Source organism: Cervus elaphus, chromosome 6, assembly GCF_910594005.1.
Source record: "Cervus elaphus chromosome 6, mCerEla1.1, whole genome shotgun sequence".
Taxonomy (NCBI): Eukaryota; Metazoa; Chordata; class Mammalia; order Artiodactyla; family Cervidae; genus Cervus; species Cervus elaphus.
Window position 1 is genome coordinate 47,458,640 of NC_057820.1, and position 27,918 is coordinate 47,486,557.

A 27,918-nucleotide genomic window follows, 5' to 3' on the forward strand; every position below is an offset into this window, starting at 1 on the left:
GGTTATGATTGAGTTCAGGTTCATTTCTTTTTGGTTCAGTGTTTAAGGAGAACAAATAAATTAGGCTATTAACTGACCATATTTTCAAATAAATCTGACCATATTTTCAAATAAATCAGTCAATGAATTATAGCTCTTCTTCTAACATTAAACAATTAGAAATACTGCAACATTTTAAACATATCTAATAGTTGGTCCCAGAAAAATCAATTTTAAACAGCAAACTGAGTTCACCTGGATCAAACCACAAAGCCTTTTAATGCCTATGCAGCTGGCTGTTTTCATAATAATTTAACTAAGTATGTTATTCCTAATAAATGCTATCTAAGTAGCTGCTCCGCTACTTTTTTAATTTAATCATTTTGCTTGTGGGCCTCAAGTTAAAAAAAGGTCCTGTTCAGGAATTAATTCTCCTACGACATATTAAATTGTGCGTCCAGTTTCATCCTCAAATAAGAGCTCTATACAATTAGAGATCTTTTTCTGACTTTTCCAAACTTAGTATAAATGCATGTTCCAATACAAAAATCTCACTATCGAATTTTCATTATGAGTTTGTTGTATCATATAACCTTGACTCACTTAATAACATTTTATATGCTCATTCCGCCACTTCAATAATTTTTATATAGCTTTTTCACAGAACAATTTCACAAAGGTATAGTCATTTAAGTTGATAAATGCAAGTGTGCTCAGTCGTGTCCGACTCTTTGCAACCCCATCGATTGTAGCCCGCCAGGCTCCTCTGTCCATGGAATTTTTCAGGCAATACTGGAGTGGGTTGCCATTTTCTCCTCCAAAGTTGATAAATAGGTTGTATTTTAAGACATCTTATCAGTATCAAAATATTTTATTTCATTTTCTTAAACACACCACTGAACTACTTACTTGCTTGAGTAAAACTTCAGTGTCCAAGTGTGCAATTTTTATCCTACTATTAAAGACCAAAAAATTTCCTTTCCTTTCTCTCTAAACAATACGACTTCCAACATCTATCATCCTCCCTCACTATTATTATTACTATTGGTCCTCTCTGGCTTTTTAAATTCAGGCCCACTATTTTGGGCTGTTTCTCCAATACTAATGTACACTCTCTCCCCTTTTCCTTTTTTGGTGGTAAGAAGACTGAAAGAACCAAAGAAAAGTATTAAAAGAAAGAGAGGAGAAAGATACTGGCCTCTTGCACTTGGTTTCGCTCTTCCATATACAGTTGGTATAGAAATTGCTCAGTCTACCCTTGAACGAAGAGATTCAAAGAGGCACTACAGTGATTAACTTTCCCAGATTTTCAAACATCACAGATTTTATGTTGTTTAATTTTTCAAGTATGCTCTGTCAGATATGATAATCACAAGTGATGCTATAACCAGATGGGAAAATGTTAATGAAATGGACTACTCTAAGAAATTACCAATGCTAGCTGACATGGACTGGCACGTATGAGGTACCAGACACTGCACCAGCAAGTCATGTACCAAACATCAGACACATCCACTGTCCCCAAGGGCAAAAGAAGAGGTGCAAGGCCAAACACACTCTCCACTTTAGTGTTCCTGAATTATAGCCCCCAGTTATTAAACTGCCACGTTCAGGTTAAATATTTAAATGTGACATTACTATAGTAACAATACTCACTTAAATCCAAAGTTCAACATTAACTAAATAATGTACAAGATGCAAACTTAGATGCTTCATTATCATAGCCAAGGGAAAGACAGCCGAAACTCTCTACCAACAAAAAATTCAGTTTTAAAAAACCAAAACAACTATCAAGTTTAAAAGATCTCCAGTGCCTACCAATGTATTTTTCCAGAATAAGAAGACAGAAATGTGCTTTTTCTTAACTATTAGAACTGGCCCTGAAAATTATATTCAGCATTATTGGTAGTAGCTAAAAGTTAAACACACTTAAGTGTGCATCAACAGAAACACATTATGATATAGTCTCAAGATAGAAAATCATGCAATCATTAAAAATAAAGCTTCATAAATGTGCTATAAAAAGATCTCCAAGATACACTGAGTGACAAAAACAAGAGGCATATATAAATGTATACTTGTATTTGGGGGAAAATATATCATCATTATCATTTGGGAAACAAATACAAGAATATAAGAGTTGTCTCTGGAGAGTCAAGGGTGTAGTACTAGAGGGGGATGGGAGCTGGGGCTCATAAAACTAGATGGCAACCTTTGCTTTTTTATACTTTTGAGACACTTCTTTTAAAATCATGTGCATATCACTCATTATCAGAGAAATGCAAATCAAAACCACAATGAGGTACCATTACACGCCAGTCAGGATGGCTGCTATCCAAAAGTCGACAAGCAATAAATGCTGGAGAGGGTGTGGAGAAAAGGGAACCCTCTTTCACTGTTGGTGGGAATGCAAACTAGTACAGCCGCTATGGAGAACAGTGTAGAGATTCCTTAAAAAACTGGAAATAGAACTGCCATATGACCCAGCAATCCCACTCCTGGGCATACAAACTGAGGAAACCAGATCTGAAAGAGACACGTGCACCCCAATGTTCATCGCAGCACTGTTTATGATAGCCAGGACATGGAAGCAACCTAGATGCCCATCAGCAGACGAATGGATAAGGAAGCTGTGGTACATATACACCGTGGAATATTACTCAGCCATTAAAAAGAATTCATTTGAATCAGTTCTAATGAGATGGATGAAACTGGAGCCCATTATACAGAGTGAAGTAAGCCAGAAAGATAAAGACCAATACAGCATACTAACGCATATATATGGAATTTAGAAAGATGGTAACGATAACCCTATATGCAAAACAGAAAAAGAGACACAGATGTACAGAACAGAATTTTGGACTCTGTGGGAGAAGGTGAGGGTGGGATGTTTCGAGAGAACAGCATCGAAACATGCATATTATCTAAAGTGAAACAGATCACCAGCCCAGGTGGGATGCATGAGACAAGTGCTCGGGCCTGGTGCACTGGGAAGACCCAGAGGAATCGGGTGGAGAGGGAGGCGGGAGGGGGATCGGGATGGGGAATACATGTAAATCCATGGCTGATTCATGTCAATGTATGACAAAAATCACTACAATATTGTAAAGTAATTAGCCCCCAACTAATAAAAATAAATGGAAAAAATTTTAAAAAATAAATAAATAAATAAAATCATGTGCATATACTGTTTTTAAAATTATTAAGGAAATGGTTTTTGACTGTCCTGACCTAGGCTTACTAAAACAGAAAGATCAGGTGAAGGGACCCTCACCTGTGGCCTGGCCTTCTAAAACACACCTCCTCTTCTCTCACTCCTTTCCCCGGAAGGAGGAGTGTCTGATCTAATTGGTAATGGGGGGCACGGGAACTGAGCAGAGGGCCCAGCCCCTTCTGAACGCCCTTTCAGCCCAGCCTGCCGGCAGAAGCTGCTACCCCTCCACTGCCCTAAGTGGGGGGTTGGAGGTGGGCCAGGTACGCGGTGCTCTACTGGCTATGGCAGTGATTGTGTGCGAGGCTGTCTAATGCAGGTGAAATACTGAAGAGCTTCTGCATTTCTGCTGTTCATCTCAGCTGTGTTTTCCAACACAACTGTTAGCTCAATATCCATCTTATTATGCCTAATTTTCAACTGATCCTGAATCAGTCTGGAGGGGAAGGGTAGGGAGTTCTACATCCCAACAACCTCCAAGGTAATTTTTTTTAATAAAATTTAATTTAAAAAAAAACCTGATGCTATATAGTATATACACTATGAGCTCACCAATGCTAAAAAAAAAAAACAACAACAAAACACTACTCTACTACTATAAAAACACATGCAGGTACAAAAATATCCCAAGGAGTAAGTATTAAAACAGCATACTGAAGGAGGGTTTTTCCTTCATTTGCTTTTGTGCTATTCTCTAACAAACTAACAATTCTCTAACAAGCATGTGTTCATATATTACTGTGGTAACTTTCAGAAACTTTAAAATATATTTTAATAACTATCACTGGAAGTTATCCTAACTATAGATCAAGTGCAAGTTTCTGAACTTTGTGATCATCATGGTTTAGAGAAGTGGTTCTCAAAGTGTGATCTCCAGACCAGCTCCATCAGGATCACACGGCAGCTGGTCAGAAATGCAAATTATGGGGCCCTGCCCCAAAGCTCTGGAGGCAGAGCCGAGCAACCCGTTGAAACTAGCCCCTCCCTCCGCCGTGATTATAATGCCAGCTAGAGTTTGAGAACCACAGGGCTAGAGAATTGTTTACAATAATCCACTTTCAATTTTCCCAGTCATAAATCCTCAAAGTGAAAGAAAGTGTTAGTTGCTCAGCTTTTGCAACCCCATGAACTGTACCCCGCCAGGCTCCTCTCTCCATGGGATTTTCCAGGCAAGAATACTGGAGTGGGTAGCTATTCCCTCCTCCGGGAGATCCTCCCAACCCAGGGATCAAAACCAGGTCCCCCACACTGCAGGCGGATTCTTTACCATCTGAGCTACCAGGGAAGCCCACAAATCCTCAGGACCCATACAAAACACACAGACACACTCCTATCTCCCTATCAACTCATTTTATATCTCAAGTCAACAAGCATTTATGGAAAACCTTTCAAGCGGCACTACTTTTTAGTATAAGCTAAAATACTTTAGTAATGATTATCTTCAAACCACTGGGGAACCCCCAACCCCATTAAAGGAACTGAAGTACTCCGTCATAAACCAGAGCCCTAGAACACATCTCCTCCTGGGAAGGAGCTGAGGCATGGCTGCCGCTATACATCTGAGAAAGATCCTCAACCAAGGAACAACTTGCTAATGGGATGTATTATAACAACATGGAGTGTTCTCAGCTAGTGCTTCTCCTTCATAACTATTAGGAAGTTTATTGAAAATTAAGAAGTGATAGCATTTATAGATACCTGTTTGGTGATCGTCTTGGCCAACGTCTTCTGTTAGATTCTGCAAGAAATATGTTCATTATTACCAAGAAATCACACACCATACAGCAAGTTTTAAAATTTAATATTTTCATAAACAGCTGATATCTTAATATCCGTAATCTAAATTATTATCAAATACACTTAAAACAACTGAACAGCTGGTAGTTTTGTCTTGAAAAAATTGACTTACTAGCTTATTAAGGGTGTGGTAGATCTTATGAATATTTGCCAGTGTTGAGAGATGAGAGTTCAGCTGAAAGTCTTTAAAAGAAAAAGGGGAAAAAGGGGAAAATTCAGTGTCATTTATTTCCCATACTGCAAAAAGACTATTAAAAAATAAAGCTCAAAAGTGGAAATAAATGTTCTGATACAATTGAATACTATTGCCATTATATTTGATACTTATTAAATAAGATGCAACATAGAACTACCAACCTATCTGCTAGAAATATTTTGACAATAAAGTTAAATTCCCAACCAAATGTTAAAATATAGCTCATGAAATTTTCATGTGAATTGTAAGGCAAAACAAAAATAACTTCAGTAGTTATAACATCCTATCAGCAATGAACTTAAGCTTAATAGAAAAATACCACTGATGCTGGCAAATTGAGTAACACAAATAGAAGACAGATCTCAAATGAACCATATTCACTTTCTCTTTCTCCTCCCCAGAATTACTAGCACAATACAAGCTCCTGGCAAGAAAATAAACAGGAAAGCATCTCATTCACTTGACATTTCTTACAATATACGTATCTTGTGGACGTTTACACAACATAGAGCAGAAATGGAATCTAAGGCCCTCCCCCTCTTGTTTAACAAATACAGATAAATCAAAGGACTGGCCTGAAAGTGGCCTGTCTGAGAGGCCAGGGCCCTGGGATGGAGTCTATAGTTCCTGGCACTGCAACAGTAAAATGTGCCTCGGAGCCAATAACACAGAGGCAGAACTTGCACTCAGAGAAACGGCCAAATCAAAGACTGTCTCCACCAGCCATCTCTAACAACGTCAGGACTGCCCACTAAATCATACACAAAAGACAAAGTCAAGCTGCTCCACCACACGATACCGCACAACATAAAACTTAACGTTCGGTTTTTTAATCTCCAATTTCAAATGTTTTTCATAAAAAGTATGCTTGCCTACATGGTAGGTTATATGAATATGAGTTAAAAGTCGACGGCTATTTTCATATTTGAATAAGCATCAATAGAAGCAGCTTCATAAAATATCAAGATTTACATTAGTTCCTTTTCTTTACTATCGTAACGATTAGTAAACGTTAGTCTGGAAGTAACCCTGAAAAGATACTGTAACTTTCCAAGTTATGCCATTCTGATAAAAAAAAAAGAGAGAGAGGAAAAAAAAAATCACCCTTTCCTGGATATTTATTTAGGATGCATGTCAGATGCAAGGAGCCAACACTACAACACAAATTGTCTCTGCTGAGCTGGACTCTCTGGGCTGGAAAGCAAGCTGACCTGCCTGCCAGTATTTAGAAAGCTTCCCTTTTCTTTTCTAAACCGTGCCAGGAATCCAAGCCTGGGCTGGCCCGGAGGGCAGAGGGGCCAGCAGGCAGCAGAGTCCCTGACATGCACACACCACTGTCAGGAGCAGCGGGCTGTTAAGTGGCCACAGCGCTGGCCCGACCGACGGCCGCCCCGGCCTGACACCACGGGCACAGCCATTGAGAGTGGTCCAGAGAGTCAGGGCGCCTGGCTGAGACACAACCAGAGAAGGACCTCAAATTATTTAGCATCTGAGTGGCTGAGCCATATTTAAGGTAAATGATGACATAAATATGTGCAGACCTTGATTTTCCATCTTAATTAGTGCAACTACATAGAAAAAGATTTTAAAACATTTGGGGTGTTTGAATATATATGTATGTATATATATATATACACACGTGTGTGTATTTATGTACTTACACTTCTATTTCATAAACCTAGGTGGGGGGCTCTAAAGCTAGGAGCAATAGCAAAGGCTTTGGGGAACTTAATCTTACCCCCACCCCTCTCCCCTGGCATCTATGACCAAGCCATAAACTCCCTTTTTGTACTCTCTCAATTTAAAATTTGGAAGACAAATGATACACTACAGTAATATCTTGATATATAAATTAAACTTCTGGACTCACACACACACAAAAAAAACACCCAGAAACTTAAGGATCTAGATTCTCTCTTCACTGAGGATACACAGGATGTCTGCCAAAGATCACCAAAGCAATGAGGTCTCCAGACCTGTTGATTCAACTGTCAAAATTCACACAGGAGAATCTAAACAAATTAAAATTGCTAAATCCGTCTTTACACACACACACACACACAGAGTTTATGCCAAAATAAAACTCCAAGCTTTACAACCTGACTCTGGAGTCTAACAATTAGTTTGAATCTCAGATCCACCAGTTATTTAACCTAAATTTCAATGTGCTCAGTTGTGAATGAGACTACAATGCCTGGATGTGGCAGAGAGTCAGAGTAATGTGTGGATCACAGTGAGTGCCCAATAAAAGATATTATCACTGTGAGATTATACCATTTTCCACACCAACCACCTACAATGGTTTCTACTTCTGTAGATCCAAGTCAAGCCCCACATCAAAGATCTCAAAGCTGCAGCTGCCTCTGTGACAGAGGCATATGGCCTGATACATCTCAACAGCCTATGATGGTACGTCTACATTCATATACCACCAACTGATTTCATAATGATGGTGGAAGAATATCTCAGCAGTGGAAAAAAAATACAAGAGGATTTAAGGTTCTATATATCAAGTTTCACTTTACAGAGGATGCAAGTAACAATGTTCATTTCACAAGTCACATAATATATGTCAGCAAGTCTCTATTTCCATATCCCGTGTCTAGTATCATAACCACCTCATCATCATCTCATCAAAAAAAAAAAAAGGAAAAAGAAAAGGAACCAGCAGCATGAACAAAACAGTTTTTCTTTAGTTTCATCAAGGTAAAAACCTAAGGAGTAGACACAAATTCAGGGGGAAACAAAAAGACCAAAATGGCATTAAAAGATAAATCCACAAAGGTTAACACATATTGAATTCATGGTTCATCTGTTCACTGCTCAGGGCAAGTAATAGACCTTGAAATCTAAAATAGATTTCACATCCTTAAGGAATAGATGTTAAGGGTAAAGATCACATGCTCTACAGAAATGCATTTAGGAAAGTACTAACTGATACATAAAATCTCCTTTGGCTCCTATTTCAATTCTAAAGGCTAAATGCTCAGTTAAGTCAACTTTAGTCTGTGATCAAAAGGCTCTCCACCATAGTCACTGGGTCAGACTCTCACGTGTGACATGCAAACCTAACATTCTGTATTAAGTGACAAATGGCTCTGCAGAAAGACACAGCATGCTCGATAAACGGCTTGCCTAAATTATCTTCTGAGTATTCTTTAAAATGATCAACAAATGCTGATGTGGCATAAAGTTTTCCAGGAGTTTTGGGGGTTTGTTTTGGGTTTTTTTAATAATTATCATTTGTTGTGACCTGTATAACAGGAAAAAAGTGAACAACATTGAGAGGGTCAAAATTCACTTCCTCCAAACTACCCTTTGTATATAGGATCCTACAATATAGAGAGACACATGTATTAGGAATAAAACAAAAACTGTAAGTTCAGACAATGACCATCAACCAAAAGAATCAACTTTAAGAATTAACAGTCCTAACAGGAGTTTACTTCCACAAGAAGGTCAGAAACAACTGAAATACATAAAAATTCAAACCCTTCTTTTATGCCATAAATAATCACTTGTTAATATACCTGGGAGGTGATCTCAATTATAATAGCAAGGAAAAGCAATAGTACACGTAGGAATAAAATGTGCAACATTCAAGGGAAGAAACAATAAAAGTTTACAGGTGCAAAGATAATATTCCTGGAATGGAAAGACCCAGTATCGTAAGATGATCACTTCACCCTGTACTGAACTACAAAATTAAATGCAATCAAATTCCTATTCTCCCTACTTCCCACTTCCCCACCCCAAAAAAGAGGTGAGGGAAAGGGAAGGGAGTCAGGCAAGCTTAGCAGATTGAGTCTAAAGTTCACCTGAAAAGAACAAACATGCTTGACTTGCCAAGAAATTGTTGAAAATGAAGAATGAAAAACAGGCCCTATCAGACCATATATAATATAAAGCAGAGGTTGGTAAACTCTCTGCCAGAGTGCCAGATCTTAAATTTTATTTTAGGCTTTGTGGACCATCCGATCTCTGCTGCAACTACTTTGCCATTGGAGCTGAAAAGCAGCCATAAACAATACACAAGCAAATGAGTGTCGCTGTGCTCCAATAAAACTTTATTTCTAGAAAACTGGGTGGTGGGCCTGATTTGGATCATGAGCTGTAGCTTGCCAAGGCCTGATATAGAGGCACAGTACTGTAAAATATGGTACATGTGCAATAAGACAAATCATTGAAAGAGAGCTAATAAACATGTCTACGCATGTCTGTGTGGTTGCGTGTATGTATAAGCACAGAATATGATTAAATGGTATTTCAAATCAATAGGGAAGAGAGAATTATTCAGCAAGCAGAGGGCAACTAGCTACCATGTGGAACAAATTAAAATTAATTCCAACCTCAGAAGTTACAGGTGGAAGGGAAAGGCTAAAGAGAAGTTATGGCCTCAGGGCCCCGCATCTTCTCTGCCTCTTCTACCCAATCTCATCTCTTACCTGTCTTCCCCTTACTCCCTCTTCTCAGTCACAGAGAGCTTCCTGCTATCCTGTGAGTACTCCAAGCAAGCTCTTACCTCAGGGCCTTTGAACACACTATTCTCTCTGCACTGAGCCCTCTTTCCTCTAATAACAACAATGGCTTGCTCTCACACTTCATCAGGCTGCCACTGAAACATTACCTTCTTACAGAACCTTGCCAGACCCAACAAACAGGACCCATTCTTCACTATCCCATTACCACGCTTTACCTCTCTTTATGGCATTAGTATCACCAGACTTTATGTCACATTTGGGTGCCATCTTCCTCTAGCATTAGAATATAAGCTTCACAAAGGTCAGAATATGCTCTTGTCCACTGCTGTATCCCTAGTACCAAAAGCAATACCTGGCACACATCAGGTACTCAATAAATACTCAAGGAATTAATGAATGTAGGGACAAAGGCATCAAGACTTCAATTCAGTACGCTTTGGTATTTCAGGGCATTCACATCACTAGATCTTCACATGTGAGAAGCAGCATGGTAACAGAAGAGACTCCAAGGCAGGGTAGGACAGAAAAAGGGCAGCTCTGAACCCCGTTTAAGAGGTTAATCTAAGGATGAGTATTTCCACTGGGCCGTATGCATCGGAGGGTACGCATTCCCCCTCAAAGGTAACTCATGTACAGCTGTCTCACATGAAGACGACACACGACTATGGCATGAGATCGGAACGAAATTTCACCAGACCAAGTTACGCGCCCAGAATCCAGAGAGTATTTAACTCTGCGCAGCAGAATGCTGGAAGCACTTCTGAGCCTGGGTGCCACAGGAGTGTTTAAATCAGCCTTTTTTGGAAAGGCTGCCCAACGGCAAGTGTGGCCTGGATTCAGAGTGGTGTTTCATGAAGGCTACTGGTAGTGACCAAGGTGGGAAATGATTGGGGCCTTCGGGTGGTCTGCGGCAGCAAAAGTGGAGAGTACAACCGGACCGCAGGACATCCACGTTTAACTCACACCAATTCATGGCAACAGCTTGGCAAAAAGAAGAGGGAGAAAGACAAGTCAGTTGTCCCAGTAACTGCCCTGAGGCCTCTACTTAACGACAGGGAGGAGGGCAGCAGGACTCTGACAGTCGCTGGGCCGCTCAGCCTCCACGTGCCTCTCACAACACTATGTGAGCCGAGTATTTAGGAGATGCATTTTTCATAAAACACAGTCCCGAAACATAAGCCAGCTGCTTCAACTGAAGGTGCTTAGCTGAAGAAGAGTTGGTGACCTGTCCTAATGCTGGAGGAAAACACTGCTGTGCTAGAGACAATCTGCAATGGGGGGCACCTTCTGAAAGTACTTCCAGTAATTTTTTTTTAGTGTATTTTTATTTATTTATTTGACTGCTCAAGGTCTTAGTTGTGGCATGCGGGATCTAGTTTCCTGATCAGGGATCGAACCCGGGCCTCCTGTATTGGGAGTGTTAAGTCCCAGTCAATGGACCACCAGGGAAATCCCTCCAGTGATATTTTTAATGCTGGTGATTTTCACCTTGGATATGGACTTTAGGACTCACCTCTATATAAAACGTGATTGCACTAGGAGGAAAACCAACAAGACTGCTTTCAGGAGCTGTGAGGGAAGCTCATGTCCTTTTGTCCAAGTCCCAAAAGTTCTCCTTGAGCTATGAAAACTAGCACAAGCAGAGTCAGGTAACTAGCTGCGGCCAAGCTGGGGAGAATTCACATTCCCAAGCCCATCCCTCCGTTCTAACTCATTTCTGATGGGAGCATCAGGGGGTAAAGAGCAGCAGCATGTCCCACCAAAGCTGTCAATTAGTAAACACACCAAGTTGGAGAACCTTACTATTAAATAAGAAGATAATAAAACTGGTGAAGTCAAAAACAATCTACCAACTTAAAAAAAAAAAAAAGATGGTGCAGAAAAGACATAACATCCATGTTATTTCTATTTCAAATACACCTCTTTCTTCTTGTCACTAAGAATTCACAAAAGTATTTTATTATTAGCTAAACTCCAGCTGGTCAATCAGTAAGCAATGCTCTCAGGTACAAAATTTTTAATATAGCACTATGCACAGATATGTACTGATAAATGCTCTCTGAGGACAATGAAAATGACGAACTAAACCAGTAATGGCTTTTGGGGTGGAGGTAGAGGACAGAACATGGGGTCGTTACCATGTCATTGCCAAAAAAGTGAAACAAAATTAAGGTTATCAAAATCAGCATTCATCCTATATGTTTCTGGAACAGAACAAGAGCAAGATGCAGCGGTGCAGGGCTGGGTCTCTCTAAGCTGATTCCACATGGAAGGCTGAGGGGTGCTCCACGCCATTGGTTACAGGGCCCACCCTCCTGAAACCTTAGTTTTACTCAGTGATATGGAAAAAGTATATAATAGTGTATGTAACTAAGATTCACTGTTTAGGTCTGCCCTTTCTTCTAGAGAGCTTCCCTGGTAGCTCAGCTGGTAAAGAATCCGCCAGCAATGTGGAAGACCTGGGTTCAATCCCTAGGTCGGGAAGATCCCCTGGAGAAGGGAATGGCTACCCACTCCAGTATTCTGGCCTGGAGAATTCCATGGACAGAGGAGCCTGGCCAGCTACAGTCCACAGGGTCACAAAGTGTCGGACAGGACTGAATGACTTTCACTTTCTTTCTTTTTCCTTCTAGAAAGAGGAGCCCATTTTCCTACAGATTTCAGGTACACTGAGGATATGAATGTCAGTGAGGGGGAAAAGAGACCCCTGCCAACCTGCAAAGGACAAGTAACAATGTAAGGTTGTAATCATGAGATTTTGGATTTGTGACTGCCACATGAAAGGAAAAACTCCAACAAGTCCGTGCAAGGCCCTACATGATCTGACCTAAGTCATTCCACTTCATTATCCTGCTCACTCCAGTCCAGCCACACTCTTCTTGACTACTCAAGTGAACCCCTAGCTCAGGGTCTGTTTTATTTAATACGCCCTCCTCCTCTTTCCCACCTCTGTGGTCACTGGCCTGATGCTGACGTCACGGAAATACCTTTTCAGATGTCACCTCATCCAGAGGCCTCCCTCCCCTGACTTCCCTATCCAAACAAGCACCTCCATCCCCACCAGAGTTAGGTTTTTACATAGCACTCTTCATTTTTTGACCTTTTTTAAAAAGCTTTATTGAAACAGACATCATATACCATACAACTGATCCATCTAAAGTGCACAAGTCAATGCTTTTGTGTATTCACAGCCGCGCAACCATCACAGTTATTTAACATTTTTATCACCCCATCAGCAATCACTCCTCATTTTTCCCCTCACCCCTACATCATCAGGCAACCACTAACCCTACAGTTTGCCCCTACAGATTTGCCTTTTCATTTTCTATCGATAGAATCATAAGATATGAGGTCCTCTGTGACCCAGACATTATATTTTATATATATTTACATCTTTATCCTTTGTCACACTCCCTGGAGCCCAAGCTCCATGATGACAGGCATTTTCTTTTGCTTTGTTCACCACTTTATCCCAATACCTAGAAAAGCACAAGCCTAGCACATGACAGGTACCAATAAACAGGGGAAAAAATGCTTTTAATGTACCCACTGGGGACTTCCCTGGTGGTCAAGACTCTGAGCTCCCAATGCAGAGGACCTGGATTGGATCCCAGGGCAGGGAACTAAATCCTGAATGCTGCAACTAAGATCCGGTAAATCTTGAATGCTGCAACTAAGACCCAGTGCAGCCAAATAAATAAATAAACTTGAAAAAAAAAAAAAGTAGCCACTGAATTGAGCAATGTGCAAGTTACTCTATAACTGTGGTGAAGAATGAAATGAGGCATGGCTGGAGCAAGAGGTGAGGGATCAATCTATTATCAGGCATAAACAACTGTTGCAGAAGCTTTACCAAGAAGGGAAAGGAGAAACGCACAGAGGACAGAGTGGGTATTGAGTTTGGGCTTCACAATGATGAGCCTGGAGCACATTTAAAACGCTGAGATTCAGCTTGCTTCGTAGCCTAGATGGTTACAGAAGCCAAGAGCAGAGAGTGCGTCAGATCACAGGTCAGGGTGGATCTGTAACATGAGCACAAATATATATAGCATATGTATGTCATTTTAAAAGAAAATTACAAAATGCAGTTTTAAGTTTAAAAATTCATTAAAAACGAGTTTTACTTCAAAATGACTTAAAATACAAGTCTACCATAAAATGAAGTCTACTTTTGACCCTATAATAGCAGTGTTTTCAACTGGTATTCTAGAACCAACTCACGCTCCTGCACACCAACTGGTAAGTCACTGAGCTATGTGATGTGACACAAGCACGTGTCTCACTTGTAAAACCTAATATTTTGACATTTGAGGCCAAATTGTCAAAACACACAGATCTGAAACAAGTTTCCACACTGCAAAACTGGGAAAAACCAAAAGCCAGCTTTGTGGGTTAGCTTCATACCGCACACTTGTCTAACTTGTTAGAGATAGGAACCTCTTGGTCTAACACCACCTGCTCACGAGAACACTGCGAGGACCGGACGAGCTCCCGCTGCAGCGCGCCCAGCACACTGCCTGGCGCGGAGCGGGCACCACCCGCTCACGGGAACACTGTGAGGACCGGACGAGCTCCCGCTGCAGTGCGCCCAGCACACTGCCCGGCGCGGAGCGGGCACCACCCGCTCAGGAGAACACTGCGAGGACCAGACGAGCTCCCGCTGCAGCGCGCCCAGCACACTGCCCGGCGCGGAGCGGGCACCACCCGCTCAGGAGAACACTGCGAGGACCGGACGAGCTCCCGCTGCAGCGCGCCCAGCACACTGCCCGGCGCGGAGCGGGCGCCCCCGGAACGGGGCTCTGTGTCACCCGGTGTCACCTGCATGCTGAGCAGGGTGGCCTGGACGCAGCCTTGGCACCCTCCCCGCCACAGCCCAAACCAAACCCGAGTACACATGGAGCTACTGAACACTGACCCAGGGGCTGCACATCACCTGGGGAGGCCGAATAACAGCCGCGGCTGGGGCCCCATCCAGTCAATCAAACAAAAACGGGAGTGGACTTGTCGGAGCTTCTCAAGCAGCCCAGGTGACTACACACAGCCAGAGAGGAGCGTGCGCCCCCAGCCTCTCCTCCACCCCCAATCCACATCCAGCTCACAACACCAGCCAGGCCAGAGGGGAGTCCAACCCATTCACGGCAAGCCCCGCCCTGTGAGGACAAGATCAAGATCCACGCTGTTTAAGGTCAAAAACCGAGGTGCAAACTTAAGGAACCAAGGGACAGTGAGGAGGAAGGCATGAACATCACTCTCCTCATCAATAAATACTTGTTATTTCCAAAACACAAAGTCAGGAAAGTGAGCGCGGAAAGAAGGAAACTGACGAGGAACGGGACCAGGTCATCGTGGGTGACTCAGCGCTTTCTCTGAACACAGGATCTGAAGCTAAGGCCATCCAAGCACACCATAGCTTCTGGCTTTTTCCTCCTGACTCTCACAGGACCTGAAAAGGGGGCCGGGGGGCGAAGCCCCATCCAGGACAGGTGGCGTGCCACCCAGCCCCCGTCACCAGCGCACAGCCTCTGCCTGCTGGTGCCACCATCTTAAAGGAGCCGGCCACTTCAGGACGGCCAGACTGGCTGCTCTCCCACCCCAACAAGACACAAAGGGCCCGAGACTCACTGGCTTCACCCCACCCTACCCACTGAAGAACACAGATCCATTTCATCTCACTAGTGTTAGAAGAGGCCTCGGAAAGCCCCAGGTTCGAGTCCCTGCTCCGCAGTGTCCCAGCTGAAGGCCCTTCCCGGTACCCAGCCTCACTAAATCAAAAAGGAGGCCCCTCCTCATCAGTCTCTTAGGGCGTGTGCCAGGCGCTCAGCACAGCACTGGCGCGTACTGTGAACCAACCAAGGTTCATTATTTTAATCCCTGTTATTATTATTCAGCATGGAAGAGACCACAGCAGACAGAACCCAGAAGACCAAAAAGACAGGGCAGAGGAACGACAAGGGGACGGACGGGTCTTTAAAACTCTCTTGTCAATAGCCAGCTGTCCGGACTTGAATGTTCAACACTCCTTCTCAAGCTTCCTGTTTAATTAAGAACAAATAATCTGTGGTCTAATTTTGGGAATGGAATCTGTAGAAAGATCTTAAAGGGGAAAAAGACTTAAACTCACCCTCAGCTACAGAAAAAGATAAGAAATCAGTTCAAAGATGTTACACAAAAATGACATTAGTTAGCTCTATAGGTTTTCTGGCTTTTCGGCAATGATGTTAGGCATCTCCTATATTCAAAAAGTATATGCTTAAAAGGTACTTAATACAAATGTCTGTTTAAAATAAAATCTTTAAGACTAAAAATGCCTATTTCATTAGTGACAAGAGAAAGTATGGAAATGCTCTTCTTTGCCATAATCAGTTGCCCAGCTAGAATGCATTTTTAAATGACTACTTTCATTGTGAAATGGCAGACATGAAAGAAGAGGAGTGGGAAAGAAGGAATTCATCCCAGACCCTGTTGGGATCCATTCCAAGAAGAAAAGAACCAAATGCAAAACAAAGATAATAACAACAACAGGCTCTGCCATCAGCATTCATAGGCCAGCGACAAAACACGGAACTCCAACATGCCTGCCAGGTCACCAAAGGGTTAAATGAAAGGCACAAGTAAAACAGTGTTATTTCAGAGTGTTCGTGCCTGGAAAATCCCATGGAGAGAGGAGCCTGGCGGGCTACAGTCCACTGGGTCCCAAAGAGCCGGACACGACTAAGCACACGTACTTCACAGGCAGCCGTGGGCACCTAAACACCAGTGTCAGAGTGCTTGAGTCAGCATCGCAACTCACCACCCACCAGCCGTGGGGCCAGACAAGGTTAGCTATCCATTCTGTACCTCAGCTTCCTCACCTGTAAAATGGGGATGATAACAGTACATTCATGTTCCTACTTTCAAGGGCTGGGGTGAGGAGTAAACGAATGAATGCAGGCAAGGCAACTGAACAGCCCACGAATAATCACTGTGTGTAAACACGTTGTGAGTCCCTCTCCTCCCCGACCCCGCTCTGTTCCCCCTTTCTCCCTGCATCCCACATCTGATTTCTCTCTTACCCCTCACCTCCCTTCCACTCCCTGGGGCCTCTCTCTAGCCCTCTCCATGTGGCTCCTGCCCACCCCTCCACCTGATTCCCCTTGGCTCCCCAACTCCTTTGGTACTGCCAGGCTGCTCCCTCCACTTGGAAAGCACCCTCCCACCTCACCCCCGCAGGCACACACCCATCTTTTCCTTCACATAATAGAACCTCAAAAGCTAAGCTTACACAATAACTAACCCTTCCCTGAAGGGGTTCCCTGGTGACTCAGATGGTAAAAGAGTCTGCCTGCAATGCAGGAGATCTGGGTTCGATCCCTGGGTCGGGAAGACCCCCTGGGGAAGGGAATGGCAACCCACTCCAGTATTCTTGCCTGGAGAACTCTATGGACAGAGGACCCTGGCAGGCTACACAGTCCACGGGGTCACAAAGATTCAGACACGACTGAGCAACACTTCATTTCACTTCCCTGAAGTCTAATTTTAATGACTACCTATTTGTTTCCAAGCATGCTGGGCATCCATCTAACCTTCCCTGTCCCATATTTTAACTGTCCAGGACTTCTCTGCCTCCACCACTAAGCACTGGAAGGAAGCTCCTTAAACACAAGGGCCAGGCTCAGCTGTCTCTGTCGCAGCAGCATCCGGCTACAGGAAAACCCTCAAAGGTTTGGTGAGTGACTAAGTGAGGCAATGCCTCACTTGCCTATTTTCTTTCTTATGACCTCTTTTCCTCTCCACGGTCTCCTTTCATTTATTTATTTGGCTGCTTTGGGTCTTAGCTGAGTCACGTGGGATCTTGAATTGTGGCATGCAGCTCTTGTTCCCTGACGAGGGATAGAACTCGGGCCCCCTGCACTGGGAGAGCAGAGTCGTAGCCACTGGACCACCAGGGAAGTCCCTCGAGGGACTCTTTTTAAAGAGAAGAAAGAAAACTGTCATTACACAGTAATCATTAGCAACAAAAACAGAAAAGTGCCAAGCATTTCTCTAAACATTTTGTGTTCTATCTAATCTAATTCTCAGGGTCACTCCTGATCTTGCCTCCTACTCCTCCTCTCTGCCGAACCCCCAACTCCCCTCCAAGCCCACTTTGCATGTTTGCCATTCCGCAAACACAGGTCTGCTCCCCTCCTCGGAGTCTCTGAATTTGTATTCCCTCTCCCTAGAATGCCCCCTCTCACATCCCTCAGGGCTGCCCCGCCCAAGCCACAGAAACTACAACATCTTCTGCTCTTGTTCCCCTCCCCTGCACACATGGGAACTAATGAACTGATCACCATGGAACACACTCTTATTACCCACCTCTTTCCCCACGCTGGAATGAAAACTTCATGACAGATGAAGAATGGGGCCTAGTACACAGTAGGTGTTCAATAAACACCTTTGACTGAACAACTCCATACCCTACAGTAGGCGGCTTTATGAATGCAGAACCTGAAGAGTAGTTGAGTAATTTATGCACAGTCACACAGCTAACAGGGGCAGAACCCAGATATTCTGACTCTAGGGCCCACACTTAACTACTATGCTTCCCTGCCCTCCCGACCTGACCCAGAAAACAAATCATCTCATCCAAGGAACTAATCCTAGAACTGTATGCCTTTGGTCCACAGAAAAAGCCATCCACCAGAAAAATCTTTCAAAGGAACAAGTCAACTAATTCAAGCCAATTCTATGTGTAAAGTATTAATTGTCAGATTTATAATTTATGCAGCACTGTTGGTTTTTCTTTGGATTTAATAATTCAGTAAGAAGAGACGATTATATCTTTTTACACTGTAATACCCTCACAAACAGCGAAATGACAAATCATCAAGTAACAAGGGGGAGGCCTAAGCTGATATATATTAAAAGCCAAAAATTGTGGTGGAAAGTAGAGAAGTACAGACTGCAAGGGAATACAAGGGTATTTTGAGGGGTAACGAAAACATTCTATATCTTAATTATTGTGGTGGTTACACACACACGTATTTATCAAATGGGTACAAATTTATAGAATTAATTACACTCAATAAAGTCAACCCAAAAGCAATTAGGACTACTAGATATGATTTTTGGCTAAACAAAATAAACATTCTACCAGTATTATTTCCATACCTAATACTCTCAACAATTTGGAGGCGGGGGAGAGGACACAAATGTGATTAAGAGCAGACAGCAGTAAAGAGCTCTACACAGTGAGATCAGGGGGTGACTGCATGCCTCAGGGTCCTGCGTGACCACTGACAACGGCAGCTCCTACCACGGACACTGCCTCGGTACCCCCTTCAGTCTTCTGGATCACCTCGGGCCAGGGCTCTTGGACTCTGAACAGACTCCAGGCAGGGCGGAAAGGCAGATCACTGCTCTTCTCCACAATGGCCTCTGCCATGTATCGACCAGTGATAGATCTGAATGTTGAATTTGTCAGAATTCTTAGTTGCAAGCATTAGAAACCAACTGGCCAACTTAAACAGAACAGCAATTTTTCTTTTTTAAGGTTATTAGGTAGTTCCCATAATCTCCAGGAAAACCAGAGGACCAATCATACCAGCCGTACAACCAAAACATCTAAGGGCAGGGTGTACCACTGACATAACCTGGACCTGCCTTCAGCTTCAGAATCACACTCTGGTGTGGGTGTGTCTGGGCAGCTCTGCTTTGACAGTTAGAATTCCCCAATCAGAAGAAGAACCAGGGCCCCAAAGACTGGCAAAGGCCATCACAGATATAAAGGGATGACACACCATCTTTGCAAATACTACTGACACAGACAGCAAGTAATGAAAGGTTTTCAAAAAATATTCACAAGGAAAACAATCCTCAAAGATGGAAGTAAAAAGAAATCATACTTAAAAAAAAAAAAAAATTAGCAAAAAGAAATCATACTCAGAGGTAATGTGATTTGGGGAGGGTGGGGGTCTTTTGACACATTATTCAATATTTTACGGTGGCTTAGTTGATAAAGAATTAGCCTGCAATGCAGGAGACACATGTTCAATCCCCGGGTTGGGAAGATACCCTGGAGAAGGAAATGGCAACCCACACCAGTATTCTTGCCTGGAAAATCCCATGGACAGAGGAGCCTGGTGGGCTACAGTCCATGGGGGTCACAAAGAGTCGGAGGTGACTTAGCGACTAAACCACCACCACCACCACCAGTATATTAATTAGTAGTTTCAAAAACTACAAAGCCTACCTTCCTAGATTGAAAATAACTCATTAACAGCATTTTCGGATTAAAAGAAAAACAATTCAAATCTAAAGCAGCAAATACTTTGTCTACCAGAATACTGGACATGATAGAGAAAAGATCCTTAGATCTGAACACTCATGTGACAATTGCTAAAATATATGATCCTATTTAAAATGCATTGCAGTATTTTTCTCTATTTGAAACATAAGCCAAAAATTGTAGCCTCTTTTATAGCCACCAATACAATAGCCTCTCTTATGGCCACCAAGGGTCCATCTAGCCAAAGCTATGGTTTTTCCAGTAGTCACGTATGGATGTGAGAGTTGGACTATGAAGAAAGCTGAGTGCTGAAGAAATGATGCTTTTGAACTGTGGTGTTGGAGAAGACTCTTGGGAGTCCCTTGGACTGCAAGGAGATCCAACCAGTCCATCCTAAAGGAGATCAGTCCTGGGTGTTCATTGGAAGGACTGATGCTGATGCTGAAACTCTAATACTTTGGCCACCTGATGCGAAGAGTTGACTCATTGGAAAAGACCCTGACACTGGGAGGGATTGGGGGGAGGAGGAGAAGGGGACGACAGAGGATGAGATGGTTGGATGGCATCACTGACTCAATGGACATGAGTTTGAGTAAGCTCCAGGAATTGGTGATGGACAGGGAGGCCTGGCGTGCTGCGGTTCATGGGGTTGCAAAGAGACAGACACGACAGCAACTGAACTGAACTGAACTGATAGCCACCAATATTTATTTTTTTAGTACTTTGTTTTGTTTGTTTTGTTTTTATTTTTGGTGGCTGCACAGCATGCGGGATCTTAATTTCCCAATCAGGGATCAAACTTGTGCTCCCTGTAGTGGAAGTGTGGTGTTTTAACTGTTGAACCACCAGGGAAGTCCCAGCCACAAATATCTTTAAATGTATGTTCTGCTTAAAAGAATAATTCTCAAGAGGTACTTCTGCTAACCTGAATCTCAGAATTTAAAAAAAGAACATGCTATGAAAGCCTACTGACTGTAATTTAAGCTGGTCACCTAAACAGAGATGTCAGCATTAATGTCAGAGGCTCAGAAAACTCACCTCCAAGTAACACAGTCTACTTCCTAAAGAAAGAAAGCCTTTGGAGAGCTTAATGTATTCTTAACATTAAAAAAAAAAAAAAAAAAAACAACCCTTAGGACCAGACTCTGGTCATAAAACAAAATAGGAAGGGAGACAGACACTTCCAGGCCCTTTACCAACAGACCTGCCAAGCCCTGCCCAAGCCTTCCCCACGGCGGCCTATTACACCCAGGTCAGAAGTGGACACATGCACTGTCCCAGGCACACTCCTGTCCCTCAGCACATCACCAGCGGGCGACTCCCTTCTGGGGAACTTCTCCATGCCACAGACATTCTTCAAAACTGATATCTGCATGTATTTAAAAATACATATTATTTAAATTGGTTTGCATAGGACAACTCTGTCCAAAAAAAGGGCAGAGAATGAATAAGTGAAAATCTGTATTCCTGGAAGAAAAACCTAAAGATAACAAAAGACATCTCAGAAGCAGAATTGCAGGAGGAAGCATTAAAATCTTTCAGATAATTCACTAACTGCTCAAGAGTTGACCATCTAAGTTCAGTTCATTACATATTTGAGGTCCTAAGCAATGCAATGCACTGGACCACAGCATGAATACTAAGGCAGAGTCCCAGATCTCGAGAGAGTTATCGTCTAACTGGAAAAGGGACAAGAAAGTAAACACACAGCTACTGTTAAATAAGATAAAACTGAGAATAAAAGTCAACAGTCCTTGGAGATTCGGTGGAGGGAAGGAGTCTGCTTGAGTGGGAAAACAGAACAAGAGAAGTGGCGCTGAGTGCAGAGGGAGGGGGGGGTTCAGGGGAAAGAAACTGAGCTTAAACTACAGAACCAGTTCAACCCCAGCTTCAGAGACATCTGTAAGCAACTGTGAGCCTTTGAGGTTTGGAGTAGTGAGGTCTTAAGGACAAAGATTTTCAACTGATGATGAAGAGGATAAACAGGAGGCTAAGCCTGACAAAAAGATTACTGGTTAGAAAGGATGGCTCAGACCTAGGGCAATGGCAATCAGTATGGAACAGGCATAGGAAGAGATGCAAGTTTGCACTCGCTACCAACCAAGGAAAGAGAGGATAAGCAATGTCTAAGCTTCCAGCTTGGGTGATTAAATGAACTGCAGTTTCATTCAACAAATGAAAAAAAATGAATTGGTCTTGTTTTCATCTTTATTTTGGCCACTAGGAAGCTCAGAGCCAAATACATGGCCCATTTCTAACATACAGCAAGCATTTATGTGTAGCTTGTAAATCTGTATTTTCTTTCTCTTGACAGAATTTTAAAGTTGCCTCTCATTATTTTAGAATGTGGCAGAAAATAAATCAACAGATAAAAATGATTGAGACCAAGTCAAAGACAGTTGGACAAAGTAGCTGATTCAGAGATATAACTATAGGCTGCCAACTCATAGCATTCTCATCTTTCTTCTGCCCTAGGGAAGTCTGGAACCCACAACAGAAGCTAAAAATGCCAGACTTAAAAAAAAAAAAAAATGCACCAGACTTTCACCTTCTCCACTTCCCTTACAACTAGTAGTGGCATGACGTCAATTCTACCCAATGAGACTAAAGAGAAAGTCTCCAAGGTGACCTTCCAGAAAAGATTCTTCTCCGTAAGGGAGGGAACTGTAAGGAAATATGCTGCTTTCATCCTTTTCTTACATAGGCATGATGTCTGGTGCTACAGCAACCACATTGCAAACATGAGGCAATGAGCCTAAGGCTCCTGATAAACCAAAATACTAAGAATAAAGGGAAAAAGTATACAAAGAGCCTAGATTCTTAAAAGACATACTGAGACTCTGTACCAGCCTTAGAACCATCCATCTCTAAACTTCTTGCCACTGAACAAAAATAAGCTCTATTACTTAAGCCACTTTTGATTGAGTATTTACCTGCCAGAGGCATCCTAAATCATACAACAAAGTTACCATGAGGTCAGTTTCTGAAGCCATGATTTTTTTTACACTGCTGACTACACAAGACTATTATTATTGAGATGAGAGCAATGCAAACATATGTGATAGTCAGGAAAAAAGCAATCAATAAGCACTTCTGGGAGCAGTTAAAGAGAAATGGATATAATGATAAATAACATTTGAAAAAATGTGATCATGTGTTAATAGGGGTACTTCTTGGGAGCAAGAAGAGAGGAAGAAAAAACAAAAGTACAGAAATTCTCAGAAGTGGAAAATGTGAGCTCAGTTGTGTCCTACCTTTGCAACCCCATGGACTGTGGCCCACCAGGCTCCTCTGTCCATGGGATTTTTCAGAAAAGAATACTGGAGCGGGTTACCATTTTCTCTTCCAAGGGAGAAAATGAGGGGCTCTTTCTTTCTGGCAATATTACTGGTAAAACAACCTGAAAATTTTCCCACTATAGAGCTTTCTCTACTTACGACGGGGTTATGCCCTGAGTAAATCCACTATTTAACTGAGACTATCCTATGTCAAAAACACATTTAATAAACCTAACCTACAGATAACAGCTTAGCCTAGCCCATCCTAAACATGTTCAGAACTCTTATGTTAACACATAGCTGGAAAATTATCTCACTTCAAGCCTATTTTATAACAAAATATTGACTATCTCAGGTAATTTTTTTTTTTCCACGCTATGTGGCATGCAGGATCTTAGTTCCCCCACCAGGGATGGAATCAATGCTCTCAGCATTGGGAGCGCAGAGTCTTAACTGCTGAACCACCAGGGAAGCCCCCTCAGGTAATTTACTGAAAACTGTATTGAAAGTGAAAAACAGGATGGTTGTCTGGGTACAAAATGGTTATAAGTGTACTGGCTGTTTACCCTCCTGATTACGTGTCTGACTGGGAGCTGTCGAGGCCGCCACTCAAGCGTCAGGAGAATATAATACCATACATCACTAACCTGAGAAAAAATCAAAATCCAAAATTCAAGGTACAGTTTTTATCAAATGCATATTGATTGAGCACCACTGTGAAGTCAAACCATCCTTAAGTTGGAACCATCTGCTTGAAACAGTCGCAAAGTTCTGGGTAAAGTTTAAGAAACATCTGTTTAAATGCATAAGTAAGCTCATAAGAAAACAAAACCACCTCCCCAAAGGCCAAAAATCAAAGAGGAACCTAAAAACCACAGCAAAAAGGAGCTACGATAATAACGTATAGGAACCCGGGGTTTGAGGGCTAGGGAAGAGAGAGCGTCACGTGTATCTATAGGGCACCTGCCCTTTAGGATGAAATTGAAAAAAGAGAAAAGGGAACAAAATGACTGGCCTAATATTTTTTTTAAAAAACACCACCTTAAAGACAATTACAGCTCCTGTTTTCAACTTCATCCACTTCACCCTTTACAAGAGCAAATTTCATGACACACGCGTGTTTAGAAAAAAAAGGAAAACATAACCAGGTTAAATATTTACATATCACAAAGGAGTTCCTGGATATGTCACCATAAGCTTAAGTAAAATATAAAACAGATATAAATCTTTTCCTGATAAAATCACACATTGCCCAATTTTTCAGCCATTATGAAACGAACCATATGAGTTCACTGAGTCAAGCACTCAAGTTCCATACTTGTAACCATACTAGACAGTTTCCAAGTCTTTGGACTTCTTGGTAAAATTTTTATCATCAGGGTCATCACAATACTCTTCTAGTGACCATGCTACCAATGGTTTCATAATACCTTATACATCACATTAAAAAAACTCCTGTCATTTCTGAGCTAACCTGATAGCCCTCCACATTACACGTTTTGGAGTCGTCATTGCATATAAATGGTAAAGGGAACTGGCAAAGGATGTGATGTCTGCAGTCTACAGGCTGGAAGTACGGTTTCCAACACTAAAGAAAAACACATGAAAACCTAAGGTTCCCTCCACTGAGTTTACCTTCCTCTAGTCTCATTTGCTTTCCATGCTTCTTTGGAAACCGAAGACATCATATATTCCCTTTGCTCATCTTCACATTTTCACGCTGGCTTAAATAAATGAGATCATTTTCACTGCAATTCCATTAAGCCACCTCCAGCTCTCAATTGGTGGCACAGTGGTGAAGAATATGCCTGCCATTGCAGAAGACGCAAGAGACCTGAGTTCGATCCCTGGGTCAGGAAGATCCTCTGGAGTAGAAGTGGCAACCCACACCAGTATTCTTGCCTGGGAAATCCCATGGACAAAGGAGCCTGGCGGGTTATAGTCTACGGGATCACCAATGAGTCAGATAGGACTGAAGCGACAGAGCGCACACACGTACATGCACACACTAAATTCAAGACCATCTTTCCCCCAGAAGTCCCCTTATCCTTTGGCAATCCAAACGGCCCAAGAACTGCAAACATAATTTATACTATCTTCACAAGGTTTTTACGTGTCTCCACTGCATTCCTAGATTTAACTAAGACGGAACCTTTTAACCTGATGTTTATACACACAGGAAGCCACAAATACACACTATTCTAAACTCTGCTTTAAACTGCGTCGCATCTTCAATGTTTCTTCACAACCTATGCACTAAATGGTTCAAAGACTAAGCATTTATTCTACAAGTAAGGGCACCAAATGCAAGTGGGAAATATTCAACTTGGAGATAAAGAACCCAAGTGTGAAAGGACTGCGCTTGGCTTGGTTCTCGCCCACCCGCTGACACGGGGAGAGGGTCCCAGGGGACAGGAGCGCCTCACTGGAGCGCGCTAGGGTTCGCGGGGAATAAGGCACGAGTTAGAGGAGCTGGGAGGCTCCGAGGGGCGCGCTGCATTCTGGGACTCGTTTCCACAGTTACCCACGTGCACCCAACCCAACCGCGGTCCGGACTACAAGTCCCAGAATTCCGCGGGACCGCCTTTCCCCTTCACACCCGGCGACTGGTGCCAGACCCTAAAGGAAACCCCTAAAGCGCCCTCTCCGAACCGCTGGAAGAGGTCGCGCCCCGCGGGCGCTGCGCTGGGTTTGTGGTCCGGCCCTCCCGGCAGGGAAGCGGATCCCTAAGCACCAGCCTCCACACCTGACGATCAGAAATTAGACAACTGCGTCACAGACTGCCAAATTCTCTGACCGTCAGGGACCCCCCCCCCCCCGCCGCCCCGCCCCTGGACTCCAGGGCCCGACCCCTCCGGCACCCACGGCGCAAAACCCGCAGCCTGCTCCCCTGCCCCGCCTCCCAGTCCCGCAGCTATAGCCCGCGCCAGCGTTGACCTCGCTTCCCGCCGCTCAGGGGAAACCGCGGCAAGCGCCAACCTCAGGGCACCTCCCCCGCCCCCCCCAGCCCCGCCCCCCCTTATACCCCGAAGCTCAAGGCTCCCCTTCAAGGGACCCAGTCTTAATCCAGGGAAGGATACACCTCCCCCAAACACACAGTCCGACACCTTCCCCCCCGAGCCCCGCGCAGACAGAATCTGGACAAGACAGTGTTCCCCTGACCCGGCCCCTCCCAACCTCTCTTCCCTCACAACTAGCTCTTCACCCCCACAGCACCTCCTCTACCCCTGCCCCCATCCTGTCACCCCAAACCACGTTCTGCCTCTCCTCTCACTCCCGATGTCCTTATGTTCCCAACACCTGCTCCATCCTATTACCCCAACGTCGGCCCCCCTCACCACTCCCAGTTCTACCCCTCCACGCTTCCTATGGCCCTCCTGCTCGCCGGACTCCCCAACTATCCCATCACACCCCAATCCCTCCCACCATCTCGCTTTCCCATTACATCAGCCCTCATCTCCTCGCCTGCCCTCCTGCCCCGCACGGCCGCTGCCCCCAATCCTCCACCCCATTGTTCCCCCCCCACCCCCGCCATCCAGCCCTTCTTCCCATTGTCCCCGCCCCCGCGCTCCCCTAGCACTCACCCGCCTTTCTCACGGAGCCGCCCGCACCGCTCAGCCCCTAGGAAATCCTCACCCCTGCGCCCCGCTCGCTCGCTCGCTCCCTCTCTCTCTCCCCCCGTCGGTGCCAACCCCCAACCCTGCTCGCTAGCGCCCGCCGCCGCCTCCACCTCCATTCACCCGGGACACTCTGGTCCCGGCCCTTCATCGCACGTCCCGCCCCCCCCTTCCCCCAACACTGAAATGGAGCCAGTCCCCACCCCCCTCACCTCCGCCCTCCCCCGGCAGGCCGGCCCCTTCCCCCCACGCCCGCCCCCGCCCCGCGCCGCCCGCAGCGTCACCGCCCGCCCCGGCCCCGGGAGGGGAAGGGGTGGCTCCCGGGCAGGGGATCCCGGCGCGTTTCGGGACAGGAGGCGCGGGGCGGGGACTGCGGGAGATGAGCGGAGAGTGTTGGCAGCCGCCCGCTCCCAGCCGGCTGGTTCTCTGTTACTCACTGACAGCGGCGGCATCCGAGTGCATTTTCGGGCAGCTCACACCGCTCTCGCCGCCCAAGCTCCCGCGCTCGCCTCGCGGTCCCCCCACCGGCTCGCCGCACCTCGGCTGGGAGCTGAGGACCCGCCGCCGGGCACTCTCGGCCCGCCCACCTCGCCTCCTCCATTGGCTGAACTTCGGCTGAGGGGCCGCCCACCCGGGCCTCTCATTTGACAAAAAGAGTGCGGAGAGAGCTGGTCTGGAGCTGGCAAAGAGGCCCCGCCCCCTGAAGTCCAATACGATTGGCCCCGGCGCCTCGTCCCCGTACCGCCCCTGGCGGGGGTCCATGCTCCCGGATAGCAGGTTGGACCTGGCCGCTGTCACTCAGCCCCGGGGGTCCAAAAGCGCGTGTAGGGGCGAGGCTGGGGAATTGGTCCACCTTGACCCTGGAGCCCCGCCTTCTGGTGGGCAGGACTGGTGGAGCTGTAGACCAACCAAGAAAGATGGGTCGGCGTCTGAAACAAAGCAAGCGAAGTGTTTCCCCAAGAACCGAGAAGGGGACGAGCTGTTGGTGCGGCTTGTTCCCGCTGCACTGAGTAGGGGAACCAGCTCTTCCCCGCTGACTCGACGCGTCGGAGTCTCCTGCTTGTCTCTCACGCCTCCGAGCGGCTCTCTTCGGGAGCCCAGTCTGCGACG

At 44.5% G+C, this 27,918-nt stretch overlaps 1 protein-coding gene across 5 annotated transcripts in view; it reads right to left on the minus strand.

Annotated features, from left to right (window-relative positions):
- Nucleotides 1-27,585, minus strand: part of DCUN1D4 (defective in cullin neddylation 1 domain containing 4) — a 70,968-nt gene extending 43,383 nt beyond the window's left edge. The window contains exons 1-3 of one of the 5 annotated variants that reach the window (XM_043906798.1): nucleotides 27,246-27,585; nucleotides 5,100-5,170; nucleotides 4,889-4,928 (exon numbers count right to left, since the gene is read on the minus strand). In XM_043906798.1, coding sequence (XP_043762733.1) covers nucleotides 4,889-4,928; nucleotides 5,100-5,170; nucleotides 27,246-27,570 — 436 coding nt within the window. In that variant the 5' untranslated portion in view covers nucleotides 27,571-27,585. Of the gene's footprint in view, nucleotides 1-4,888; nucleotides 4,929-5,099; nucleotides 5,171-26,775; nucleotides 26,918-27,245 lie in introns of those variants that run through there. The other 4 variants (XM_043906795.1, XM_043906800.1, XM_043906799.1 and 1 more) reach the window with 4 other exon arrangements.
- Between the last annotated feature and the right edge of the window lie 333 nt (nucleotides 27,586-27,918).